This window comes from Myotis yumanensis, unplaced genomic scaffold (assembly GCF_028538775.1).
Source record: "Myotis yumanensis isolate MYYU_CA2020_CCGP unplaced genomic scaffold, mMyoYum1.0.hap1 SCAF_6, whole genome shotgun sequence".
Classification (NCBI taxonomy): Eukaryota; Metazoa; Chordata; class Mammalia; order Chiroptera; family Vespertilionidae; genus Myotis; species Myotis yumanensis.
The window spans coordinates 62,030,448-62,044,428 of NW_027223757.1; the positions used below are offsets into that span (position 1 = coordinate 62,030,448).

Below are 13,981 nucleotides of genomic sequence, written 5' to 3' on the forward strand. Positions count from 1 at the left end.
CCCTGGTGGTCAGTGTGCATCATAGTGACCCGTCGCTCTGCTGTTCAGTCGATTTGCATATTAGCCTTTTATTATATTAGATTCTTTTTACTGGGGGTGTTTTGAATTTGTGTGTGTCCAAATTTTCCTGCATGATTTTGGCAGTAGGTGAGAAACAAACCTCATCACTGGACTTAATTCATTATCTCAAAGATAAATGGATAGAAATAGGTGGCAGCGTAGGGATATATGAGAAATATAAGGCTGGAACAGAAGGGAGATGACCCCATAGTGTTTAAAGCAGTTCTATTGCCATGAAAATGTATTTCCAGGTCTGTGTATATGTTATGCTCATGTCCAGGGTACTTACATGACTTTAGTTGATGGCAGTTGTAGCCTTTACAGAATCTCTGTAAGACATCACTGGTAAGTTGGAGCGTTTGTAATAAAATGAAAGCAATATTATTTAGTCTAGGTTTTGCAGGTTCTAGCCTTCGTTTGTTTTATACTACTTTGTCTGACTTAGTGGGATGGACCCTTAAGGGGTTTCTTGGATTTCTAATTTTGCTACCTTGTAAAAGTTGGACTTATGACCCAGGAGACAATAAAAAAGATTACGAACACGTCTCCTTTATCTGGAATTTTTTGTTCTAGATCACTGTTTATTATTCTTTCTGATGTCTAATAAACTGAAATGAAGTATGTAGTTACAATGCTAATATTTCCCCTGAACCATCATATTTATTTTAAATGAAAGCATTCTGCCAAATATTGACTTTTCAATAGACTTAAATTGGCTTATTATATAGTGTGCAAAAATTATTTGGGCATACAATTTGTATTTTCCTCCTCTTCCAAGGCAAACCCTTTTTTAAATCATCCATCAGCCCTAGCTGGTTTGGCTCAGTGGATAGAGTGTCAGCCTGCGGACTGAAGGGTCCCAGGTTCGATTCCAGTCAAGGGCACATGCCTAGGTTGTGGGCTCGATCCCCAGTAGGGGGCATGCAGGAGGCAGCCTATCAATGATTCTCTCATCACTGATGTTTCTATCTCTCTCTCCCTCTTCCTTCCTCTCTGAAATCAATTATATATATATATATATATATATATATATATATATACACGTAGTGACTGCAAGTACAAAAACATCTTCAGAAAATTCACCCAGTGTTGCTTTGTGAATACAGATTTTCATGAAAACCAACCTGTTCCCTTGACCAGAGAGTTGTAAAAGCATTTCAGTAATTTAAAGATACCACGTGCATTTTTGCTTTTGAATAAAAATTCTTCCTCGTCTTTGTTTAGTAAAAGTAGATTTTAGTTATCAAATTCAAATACATTGATAATTAGGACAACAAGATATTACGGCTATCTTGCATCATATTTATGCTTGTTTTTACTCCTGTTAGAGTTTATGAACCCTCCAGACAAACCCACTGCAAACTTTAGACAATTATATTGTAAAATGCAGGAGAATGTTAAAAGATTTGCTCATTTCTTCAACTCAACTGCATTTGCTTGAATGGTACAGCAATTGTTTTGTATTTATTTATTGCTAAACACCAAGGAGTAAAGACACTGCTTACATTTCTTTTTTTATATCTCCCAGATGTTTTGTATAATTTTTACTTGGAGAAAAGAGAAGTAAGGACATAGTCTATAAAAATAGATAGGTTTATAGCATAAATACTAGAGTCACATGCTCATGGAGAGTAGGTAATCTATCTGTTTATCTGTTCTTGCATTTCTTATTTAGCAATTTAAAGAAATATAGTTCCATAAATGCATCTTTATGAAGGCACTGAAAATGCTTCTAATAACATTTTATATTCTCTTATGCATGTCAGTTGTGGGTGAAGACTAATGTGAATATGTCCTAATGAACAAAATGATTTGAGGAGCCAACATTTTTGCAAAGTTAGTTTGTATTTCTTTTATGATGGATAGATTTAATAATGCATCACTTAAAATTATCTCAAATGTATTTCAGAATGCTCTGTCAGTGCCTGGACTGATTTAGTGTTCCTTGTGGATGGCTCATGGAGTGTGGGAAGAAATAATTTCAAGTACATTTTAGACTTTATTGCTGCTCTCGTGTCTGCTTTTGACATTGGGGAAGAGAAGACAAGGGTTGGAGTCATTCAGTACAGCACTGATACCAGGACTGAATTTAACTTAAACCAGTACTACCAAAGGGATGAGCTTCTTGCTGCAATTAAAAAAATCCCATACAAAGGTGGCAACACAATGACAGGTATGTTTATGAATGTTGTTATTGTTGAAAATAAATGAAAGACCTGTTTGGGAAAGAAATGAAGCATTGCACAATTATCATGTATTAAATAGTTTTTAAATCAATCACATAGTTTTTGACTTGGGCAGAATTGTATAGAGCAGGATGAGTAAATATAGCATTGTCTTTCATTTCAGGGGATGCCATTGATTATCTAATTAAAAATACTTTCACGGAATCTGCTGGAGCAAGAGTTGGCTTTCCTAAAGTGGCAATCATTATTACGGACGGCAAATCCCAGGATGAAGTGGAAGTTCCAGCCAGAGAGCTCCGCAGCATCGGGGTGGAAGTTTTCTCTTTGGGTAGGCCAAGTTTGGTTATTTTCATTTTGGAACTTTTCAATACCTAATGCTTAGGAAGATGAAGGCTTGACTCCTCAGGGAAGGATGCTGTAAAAATGTTATTGCATTTTATAATGTAGTATCAAGCCACATAATTTTTGAGTAAAAATTTGGCTTGTCTATTTCTCTCTCACCCAACTCCCTGACCATATGCATCAGGTGAGGTGGTATTCACGCTCATTGCCAGCGCTCTACTTTTCAAAGAATGCTGAGCCAATGACCCCCATAAAGATCCTCCTTGTATGATCATTAAGTGTTTTTTATGTTTCCTGTATTATGTAATCCTTGAAGAATTTAGAGGGTTCCATCCAGCTCATTCAGGAGTCTGGAAGAAAAAAGTATTATCTTTGCAGATGGCAGGGACAAATGATGGCATGACTGGGATGAGGGCCCACTCTGCTTTGCTAAGCATTCGTTTTTTCATCTTTGGCCACTGGATGTGAAATTATAAAATGTCTCTGTCATTTGAACAGTAGCACATTCGTTACAAAGCAAAGCAATCCTGGTTTATCACTGAATAAAGATTTAAAAATGCCTTCACTTGTGCAAGACTGAGAAGACACAGATCTTCCCCAATTCAGCACATTTCCCTTTTCACCATAGCCTTTTCATGTCGTTTTTAAGGCATTAAAGCTGCAGATGCAAAAGAACTCAAACAAATTGCCTCCACACCTTCACTAAACCACGTTTTCAACGTGGCCAACTTTGATGCTATTGTGGATATTCAGAACGAGATCATCTCCCAGGTGTGCTCAGGTGTTGATGAACAACTTGGTGAATTGATTAGTGGAGAAGAAGGTGAGTGGACTGCTGAGTGTTCTATGTGTTAGCCTTTTTCATTATTTGATAGCATTTATAGCTTTACAGTATCAAGGAGGAGACACATTTACTCAACCATATCCTCCAGTGATTCTCTAACTGTGTACTCCACTTGTATTGTTTTTTAGTTACTCAACTTGTTGATATCATTTGCACTGTATTTTTACCCTCAGTGGAACATTAAGTGATAAAATGTTTCTATCATTGTAAAGTTCTTAAAAATATTGTTAGCCCGGTTGGTGTGGCTACTAGTAAGTGGTTGAGCGTTGACCTCTGAACCAGGAGGTCACAGTTCGATTCCCAGTCAGGGCACATGCCCAGGTTGCAGGCTCAATCCCCAGTGTGGGGTGTGCAGAAGGAAGATGATCAATGATTCTCTCTCATCAGTGATGTTTCTATCTCTCCCTCTTCCTTCTTCTCTGAAATCAATAAAAATATAGTATAGATATTTTTAGACGTTTGATTTGCTCTTTTTCTTTAAGACCATTTTTTTCATGTTGAGTGTACATAATTATGCTATTCAGGTACTTGCTTTAATTATCTCACACTCTGATTTAAACATTGACAGTCTGGGGAGACATTAATTTTAGCATTCTGCATCTTAAACTAATAGCAACACTGTTTCTATTAAATGGTGAAGGAAATGGGTTTTCCATCATCATGCTCTGTATCATGTTTTCAAAGCTTTAAGAATATTTCAAAATCAGTCAATTTGATCCTTCCATATCTGGAAAATTTTCCCATTTTTATAAGCTATTGCTTCTGAATATATGGGAGAAAGAGAAGACATTTCATAAACATCCTTTTGGGCATTAAAAAGTCACAAGTTCCATGATTGTTCTCCTCTTTGCCTGAGAATTGACAAGTGATTAAAGATAAGTTCTAAATAGCTACATCTTCAATTACATAAACTCTTTAATCTCCAAACCCCAAGTATTTTGGCAGTGTTCGTTGTCCCTAATTCTGTTTCAGAACTCCTTCTCATTACTTCATACGTTCCGAATCCTTTTCTTTGCTTTAACTGCCTAATGTTTGACTTTTTTGGTTGATATTAGTACAAAATCCATCTTCCATCCCACTTTTCTCTAGTTAACCTCTCTTTACTCAATCTGTCAAGCTTTCTAATTCCTCTTCATCTTCACTGGCATGCATGTACTAGGGGAAGGCCAAGCTTTTGCGGTGTCACTGTTTGAACCTCCCCTGTATGGGTGCAGGCCATGTCACAGGTGTTGTTCATGGCCTTCTCGCTCTTCATGGAATTTGCCTGAGATTTCTGTTCCCTGTACTATCTCTGAATCACTCAAAAGGTTTGGCCAGACTTCCAGCTGGCACAGCCATTGCTTCCCTCCCACCATTTCTTATTTCTTTAGGCATCATTTAAATACTACATCTGATTGCCTTTTTGAGGAGATGATGAGTAAAATTTGTGTTTGTTTTACCATCTACTTCTTGCAGGCTGATGAAAAATTAAAACTGTGTCTTCTGGGAAACTGATTCCATTGACAAATGTAAAAACTTGAAGATTTTCTCTGAAATACCTTCAAGTACTTTATGTTTTCTGTTAAGTACACGACTATGTTCTCCATTGAATAAGGAGAGAAATTCTTTAGATTTCAATATTTGTTTGTCAGTATGCATGTTGTAAACCATTGTTTCACCTCTCATTGGTGGCATTATGAACATCATTGAACTATTTTTCTTACCTTGAAATAAATGGGAATAAAACTGTTTAAAAAAAAAACACCTGTCAATTTGGACTTGCTGAGTTTATCTTTCTTGCATACTATAAAGAATTTTTTTAAAGATTATATTTTTATTCTTATAGTATAATTAAAAGGGAAAACCTTTCTGAAGACTTGAATTTAAGTCATTGATTCAACAAATATTTATCAAGTACCTACTCTGATACCTGAGAATAAAGGCAATGAGTAAAATACCAAAACCAAAATGGAAATCTTGGTCCCAGAGAAGAATTAGGCATCAGCTGTCCTATCACTAATTTCTTCCGAGGACTTTGATTTTTTGCTGTGCTTCAGCTCCCTGATAAAAATCTGGCACTGAGTCTCTTTTCCTTTGCTGGGTACAGGCGGATATGGAACAAGGTTGGGCAACTCTTCCTGATACATTCATGATTAATTTGAAGAAGGGGAATTAAAGGCCCAAACCTAAAGACCTTCATTAATAGGGTTGCATACCGCTGTTTTTAATCACTGTTCTGCTTGTTACTTTTTAGTTATTGAACCTCCCTCAAATTTGGTTGCCACGGAAGTTTCATCAAAATACATGAAGCTAAGTTGGACTCCATCCCTAAGCCCAGTGACTGGCTATAAAGTCCTCCTTATACCAATGACCACTGGCAGCCGACAGCATGCTCTGAGCGTGGGGCCTCAGACAACCACACTCAGTGTTCGCGACCTCTCAGCAGACACAGAATACCAGATCAGTGTTTCAGCCATGAAGGGTCTGACATCTAGTGAACCGGTTTCAATAATGGAGAAGACTCAGCCAATGAAAGTTCAAGTGGGTGAGTCAACAGATGGATCACTGAGTTTGGAATATGTGAAGGTCCATTTGATAGTATGTCTTACTGATTCAGATTTAGTTTTAAACAAAATATTTGCAATAGTTTTCTTTGAAAGAAACATGCTTACTAAGAAAACAAGATAGCTATATTTTAATGATTAATTTATACTTCTTGAACCTTGTTTCTTTCTTTTTACAGAATGCTCACGTGGTGTGGATATAAAAGCCGATATTGTGTTCTTGGTTGATGGCTCCTATAGCATCGGGATTGCCAACTTCGTTAAAGTTAGAGCTTTTTTGGAAGTTCTCATAAAAAGTTTTGAGATTTCACCAAACAGGGTACAGATAAGTCTTGTCCAGTACAGCCGGGATCCTCATACTGAGTTTACTTTGGAAAAATTCACCAAAGTTGAAGATATAATTGAAGCAATAAACACCTTCCCCTACAGAGGAGGATCTACAAACACTGGGAAAGCAATGACTTATGTCAGAGAGAAAATATTTGTGCCTAGCAAGGGTTCAAGAAGCAACGTACCCAAGGTCATGATTCTTATCACTGATGGCAAATCTTCAGATGCTTTCAGAGATCCTGCTATAAAACTAAGAAATTCAGACGTTGAAATCTTTGCAGTTGGTGTGAAAGATGCCGTCCGCTCAGAATTGGAAGCTATTGCCTCTCCTCCTGCTGAGACCCATGTGTTCACAGTGGAAGATTTTGATGCTTTTCAGAGGATATCTTTTGAACTCACACAGTCCATCTGCCTTAGAATTGAGCAAGAGTTGGCAGCTATAAAGAAAAAAGGTTGGTAGTCTTTATAGAATAATAGTTATCTCTTTGTGCACAAAGAATTTTTGGTTTTAAAATTGTAGATAATATGCTTCTTCAATTCTTTTTATAGGCAGGAAAAAGTAACTTTCCTATGTTATTGAAAACTGTCAAAGTTAGTTTATTTAACTCTGAGATATGACTTTCTCCTAGACATTTTTGCTTTTTAGAGTCATGAGATGTTTCTGATCCTAGTGTCTACTGTGTGGTGGGTGCTGAGCTACGTCCTTTGAATCAAGGGCAACTAGAACATAGTCCTGGATCTTTAATTTATTTTATGCATTCCCTTTCCTGGACCATTTTTGTGCACCATTCCTTACATCCAGACTTCCCTATCCTTCTTTTTTCTTCTTCATTTGTTCACATTCCCTTTTTTCAGCATTGTTACTCACCTCATCTCTTTCATTAAGCCTTTCTTAATTGTTCTAGTGCTATAACATTACTTTCAGTTGTTTGATGTTCATGTGTACTGCTTTGTTTTGTTGATAACCTCACACTCTCTTGCCTCTCCAATGTCTTTGTATGTCCCCCGAGGACAGGCTGTATGCCTTAAACAGTCTCTTTCTATGTTTTAGTTTAATAAATATTCTTTTGTTAGGAAAAATTTATTTATTATTACTTTGAAATAAACTGTTTACCATCAAAGGTTAATATATGATTGCCAGGGATGAATGGGAACATTTTGAAGGTTTGCTTAAGTCTGTTACTATTTAAAATCCCACTTGTGGGTAGGACCATCGCATTACTGCTTTGTCTTAAGAAGCTCAAGATTCAAATTCCATTTTAATTAGTCATTTAAACATTATAACTTAGTATTATGGATGGTCAAGACACATGATCAGGACCTCCTTGAAGGGCTGTGAGAGGTCTTCTCTCAATGGTCATGTGTAGAATATTTATTAAGCCTCAGTGGCATTCTTCTCCCAAGTGACTATGAGCCATTTAGGAAACATGCAGTCATTAAGTCTATGTTTGTTTGCTTTATAGATTTAAAAATTTTAAACTATGTCCTCCTTTTTTTTTTTTTAGCTTATGTGCCTCCAAAGGATCTTAGCTTTTCTGAGGTGACTTCTTACAGTTTTAAAACTAACTGGTCCCCTGCTGGAGAAAACGTTTTTTCCTACCACATCACCTATAAAGAAGCTACTGGGGATGACGAGGTCACGGTGGTGGAGCCAGCGACCAGCACCAGCGTCGTTCTCAACAACCTGAAGCCAGAGACCCTGTACTTGGTCAATGTGACTGCGGAGTATGAGGATGGCTTCAGCATTCCCTTGGCTGGAGAGGAGACCACCGAAGAAGGTGTGATGGGGTTTCTGCCACTGTTTTCCAAAATCTAGGAATTTATTGTAGAACAAAGTTAGCATTTGAAATAACCATCTGCTTTATAGTTCAGAACTGTGAATGCCTTTGTAAGATTTAGCATCTTTAAAATACAACTATACATAAACCCTTGTAAAAAAAGAAAAAACTTTTAAGTAAAACTCCTGGATTTCTTTTGGTGCATTTGAGGGTAAGAGACATAGAGAACTGTTAATAATTATGCAATTAACTCTTGAAGCACTGTTTACCCAGCATTTTCTGTCCCACATTTCAATAGTCTCATGTTCAAATACTTTTGAAACTGCCTTACTTTATGGATCTAATGATAAATATATATTACCAAATGTTTTCTATTTTATTTTATTTTTTTTACTCTGTTCATCAGATTTTTTATTCACTTGATTTTTAGATTCACTTGTTGATAGATATGTATTTGTTGTTCATAATTTGTATCTTTACCTTTTTCTTCTTCCTCTTATTAAAGAATACCTTTCAGCATTTCATATAATACTGGTTTGGTGGTGATGAACTCCTTTAGCTTTTTCTTATCTGTGAAGCTCTTTATCTGACCTTTAATTCTGAATGATAGCTTTGCTGGATAAAGTAATCTTGGTTGTAGGTTCTTGCTATTCATCACTTTGAATATTTCTTGCCACTCCCTTCTGGCCTGCATAATTTCTGTTGAGAAATCAGCTGACAGTCGTATGGGTACTCCCTTGTAGGTAACTGACTTTTTTTCTCTTGCTGATTTTAATATTCTCTCTTTGTCTTTTGCCCTTGGCATTTTAATTATGATGTGTCTTGGTATGGTCCTCTTTGGATTCCTTTTGTTTGGGGTTCTCTGTGCTTCCTAGACTTGTAAGTCTATTTCTTTCACCAGGTAGGGGAAGTTTTCTGTCATTATTTCTTCAAATAGGTTTTCAATATCTTACTCTCTCTCTTCTTCTGGCACCCCTATAATTCGGATGTTGGTACGCTTGAAGTTGTCCCAGAGGCTCCTTACACTATCTTCATATTTTTGGATTCTTTTTTCTTTTTGCTTTTCCGGTTGGGTATTTTTTGCTTCTTCATATTTCAAATCTTTGACTTGATTCTTGCGATCCTCTAGTCTGCTGTTGGAACTCTGTATAATATTCTTTGTTTCAGTCAGTGTATACTTAATTTCTAGTTGGTCCTTTTTCATAACCTTGAAGGTCTCACTAGATTTCTTGAGGGTCTCACTAAATTTATTGGTGATTTCTAGAAATTCTTGAAAAACCTTAAAAGTGTGGTTTTGAACTCTATATCCAGTAGTTTGCTTTCCTCCATTTCTGTCATTTGTGTCTTGTTTCTTTGTCTCCGCATTTTTTTATGCTTCGCTGTGTCGATAGAGTGGCTTTGTGTGCTAGGTGTCCTATAGGGCCCAGTGGCTCAGCCTCCCCAATTACCTGAGGTTGACATTCTTGGTGCACCCCTTTGTGGGCTGTGTGCACAGTCTTGTTGTAGTTAAGCCTTGATTGTTGTTGGTATCACTGGAGGAATTGACCTCCAGGCCAATTGTCTGTGAGAATCAGCTGTGTCTACAGTGGGAGAACTTCTGTGCTGGAGACACCCTTCTGGGGCAAGACTTGCTTCAGTGGGGCTTTGGTGCTCCCTGAGTCTGGCCCCTGAGTGTGTCCCTTATGGATCTGAGGAGTTGTAATCTGGATGGTCCCACTCTGACCACTGGGTACACTGGCTCTTGGATCTCTAAGGAAGTGCTAATTTAGCCTCTGCCTGAGGCTACCCAGCAGGAGCTATGGAGAGATCTGCAGATTCCTCTTCCTTGTTTGGGGTTTGGAGGTGCTCAGATGAGGCCCAGCTGTGAAGCAGTGCAAGCTGCTGTGGGGCCTTGAGCCTTCTTTTGGATGTTCTGGTTCTCTCTGACCCAGCTGCAGTTTGTTAGGTAATTATAGATCTCAAAGGGCCAGCCCATTCATATGCAAAAGCCTCTGCTGGCAGCTTGGGTGGGGTGGGGTCTCAGGGAATCAACAGGGCGGAGCAAACAGCTATGGTTGGTCCTCAGTCCTGCCCTAAGAGGCCCCCGGGTCTCAGTGTCCCGCTGTAATTGCTGCAAGCACCTCTGAGAAAGCTGCCCTCGAGTTCTGCCTGCTGCCAGACAGTCCAGTTTCTCCTCGTATGAGTCTGGGTCCACAGAGACTCGCCCGGAGGAACTGGAGTCAGGGCCGTCAGGAGCTTGAGACTCCCTCCCGATTGAAAAAGACACCAGCGTCCTCAGTTGCCAGCCCTTTCCGCGCACACTCCTCCGTACCTCTGCACTTTACTTCCACACCTCCTCTGAGTCTCAGTGTGCTTTTCTCTTTCCTTCTAGTTGTAGAATTTCCACTCAGCCAGCCTTCCTGTGGTTCTGGGTGATGTCTGTTTTGTCTTTAGTTGTAGTTTTGAAGTGGTTGTGCAAGGCAGCAATTTCAGGTGTTTACCTATGCCGCCATCTTGGTTTCTCTTCAATGTTTTCTATTTTAATTGTGGTAAAATTTATATAACATAAGATTGACCATTTCAACCATTTTTAAGTGTATGTTCAGTGGCATTTATATTGTTGTGCTACCGTTACCACATCCATCTCCAGAAATGTTTTATATTGCAACACTGAAACTCTATACCCATTAAACAATAAATCCCCATATCCCACTTTCCCTGCCTTTGGCAACCACTATTCTACTCTCTGTTTTTATGGATTTAAATACTTTGGATACCTCATATGAGTAGAATAATCATACAATGTTAGTCCTTTTGTGACTGGCTTATATCACTTAGCATAATGTCCTCAAGGTTCATCCATGTTGTAGCATGTGTCAGAATATCTTTTCTTCTTTTGGCTGAATGATACTTCGTTGGATGTATAAATCACATTTTGTTTATCATTCACCCATGATAGATACTTGGGTTGTTTCCATGTTTTAGCTATTGTAAATAATGCTGCTAAGAACATGAATGTACAAATTTTACCAAATGCTTTAAGCATTGTTTGTTTAGATATATTCTCTTTGCTAGGTAGAGTTGAATACTTTCTGATACACTTCACTACATTTGACATTTTAAAGGTAGAGACTTAGAATCACACATCTATTAAGCTTCAGAGTCAGTATTCAAACCCATTAGTTTATCTGCCTAATTTGGGGGGAATAATTTAGTCTTTTTCCTTGTCATATCAGGGGTGCAAGTCTGCCAACAGCCATTTCTTTCTTTTCTTAAGGGATATAATTTCTTTCTCTTTTATGTGTTGGATTTTTATATAAACTTCTAATTGTATGAGAGGTGTATGAAGGCATGTTACTCTGTGGTTATACCCCAGTGGATTGGGAAGAGAAAAACTGTTAGTTCATTTCCTGAATGTGATGTCTGTGTGGACAATTTTCACATTAAACAAATAGGTCATTTAAGCATGTTTACTAAACACAAAGTCAAATGACGTTCTCATTTGGGTTCAATCAAAAATTCATTTAGGACTGTGAGTCTATTCACGTTACCCACATTGCAACTTAACCTTGAGATTTAGATCTGACTAGCATTCACTAAGTATCTATAATGTGTTTGGTCCAGCACATGTATGGCCTAATTATTCTCCAAGTCAAATGACTGTGCAGATAAAAAGTTAGTTGTGGGACTGACTGGATAAGACAATTCATTCAAGTGAGTAAATGTGGTAGACCTGGGTATTAGGTATTATTTTCCTACTTTCCTAAGAAAATCTGGTAAGTGTGAAAGCCTTGGTTACTTATATTTGAAGAAACAAATTTTTATTTTTGAATTTTATGTCAATATTAATTTATTATTTAATAGAGTATTTATGATTCTAAAGGTTTACTATTATATATATATATATATATATATACCTCTTTATTTGATTAAAAAGTTAATAGTACTTGGTCTGTTTCTTGACATTGTATTTGTTTTAGAATCTAGTTAATGTCTGGCTAAATGAATGAAGTAACCAGGATGTTTGGCAAAAAAACTGCTCATGGCTTTGTTTAGAGCACTGCTATGATTTAGTGATCAAAAGCTAGTTTTGTATTTTTCATATAAAGAGGAAACTTTATTTTTTAAATTTCAGTAAAAGGAGCACCTCGAAACCTACAAGTGACAGATGAGACTACAGATAGCTTTAAAATTACCTGGACTCAAGCTCCAGGGAGAGTGTTAAGGTACCGAATTATATATAGACCAACTGCTGGTGGAGAAAGCAAAGAAGTTACCACTCCAGCCAATCAAAGGAGAAGAACCTTGGAGAACCTGACTCCAGACACAAAATATGAAGTCTCTGTAATTCCTGAGTATGTCTCAGGACCTGGCTCTCCATTGACTGGAAATGCAGCCACGGAAGAAGGTAAAGGAAATATGCTGACCATGTGGTAATAACTCAACTCTTAGTCTGCAGGAAAGACTTTGGACAACTGTCCAGATACTACAAGCCCTGAGACAGTTGGTCTCAATTATCCGAGTGTTTTGGACTATAGTCCTTTTAGACTTGAGTTACTCACATTTATTACTTTCTCATGATAGCATTTATTTGGTTCAATAGAACTTGAATGCTGTGATATGGTCTAAATATTATTTTTAAAATATTACTAAATATTTTAATAGAATTTAAGGATTACTAGCAATTAAAAAATCAAACTGCTATGCATTGTTGAAACAGATTATATTACTTCTTCAGAAAGATTTCAGAATATTGACCTATTTTTTAAATGGTGTGATTTGGCTCCCAGGACAGATTGTGGCCAATGATTAATATTTAATGTTATTCGTTGAGAAAAAAATAAGGCATTCATAATTTTCATTTTATTCCCTATTTTTAAAGTTTTAAAAACATAACAATAATAACAACACCATATTAGCAATGATGAAAAGTCATTGAGCACCTGTGTGTGTCAGGTTCTGTTTAAAGGGATTTTTATGTATTATTTCATTTAACCCTGCATAGAGTCAATGAAGTTGCTATTTTTATTATTCTAGTTTTATAAGGAAATCAAGGCTAAAGACTCATGTTGCTAAGAAGCCATATGTCTGAGTTTGTGCACTTAGTTGTCCCAGTGCAGACATTCACAAGGAATATCCGTTCTAGCTCGGCCTGCATCACTATTTCCCTCCCCGAGTAATGTAGCTAATTAGCCTTTTCTGCACCAGCCTTGGCCTGTCCACCTGCTTTCTTCCTCCTCTTTTCCCTTTGGGAAGTCACTGTTTCCCTTTGTCTCTTTTCTCCTGGAGATCTAGGGCTCTCTGTGCTGGGTATCCAAACAAGACTCAGTGACTTCATCTGGCTGTTTTCTGGAGTAAAAGTGGCTGGCTGTTGTGTGCCCAGTGGAATGTCACAGAGTTGGGTGCCTTGAGACCCTTCAGAGGCCGTACGGCCACTGTACCAGGAAAGTCATGCAATGTCAAGCATAGCTGCACAGCGATGGACAGCCCCTGAGTTTTACCCCAGGCTCGGCCTCTCTTAGGCTTGTTTCCTCTCTTACATATTTTTTAAGGGACAGCAGTATTTTACATTTATCATTTTTATCACATTAATGTTTTTTCTGGTCATTACATTTAGAACAGCGGTTCTCAACCTGTGGGTCGCGACCCCTTTGGCAGTGGAACGACCCTTTCACAGGGGTCGCCTAAGACCATCCTGCATATCAGATATTTACATTACGATTCATAACAGTAGCAACATTATAGTTATGAAGTAGCAACGAAAATAATTTTATGGTTGGGTCACAACATGAGGAACTGTATTTAAAGGGCCAGAAGGTTGAGAACCACTGCTTTAGACATTCATAGCATCATTCATTTAAACCCTTTTTATTGCAAATTTCTTAGAGGCGTTAAAATCCACATTGTGATACTAATCAA

General features: G+C 37.6%; 1 protein-coding gene across 3 annotated transcripts in view; it reads left to right on the forward strand.

The window, feature by feature from the left end:
* COL12A1 (collagen type XII alpha 1 chain) overlaps positions 1-13,981 on the forward strand; it is a 111,620-nt gene that overhangs the window by 13,281 nt on the left and 84,358 nt on the right. For 2 of the 3 annotated variants that reach the window (XM_070418228.1, XM_070418226.1), the window contains exons 6-12: positions 1,970-2,233; positions 2,410-2,574; positions 3,238-3,411; positions 5,666-5,956; positions 6,155-6,757; positions 7,811-8,083; positions 12,198-12,470. The exons of the other annotated variant lie outside the window; for it this stretch is intronic. In XM_070418228.1, the coding sequence (XP_070274329.1) occupies positions 1,970-2,233; positions 2,410-2,574; positions 3,238-3,411; positions 5,666-5,956; positions 6,155-6,757; positions 7,811-8,083; positions 12,198-12,470 (2,043 nt within the window). The remainder of the gene's footprint in view (positions 1-1,969; positions 2,234-2,409; positions 2,575-3,237; positions 3,412-5,665; positions 5,957-6,154; positions 6,758-7,810; positions 8,084-12,197; positions 12,471-13,981) is intronic. 3 annotated transcript variants of the gene reach the window in all.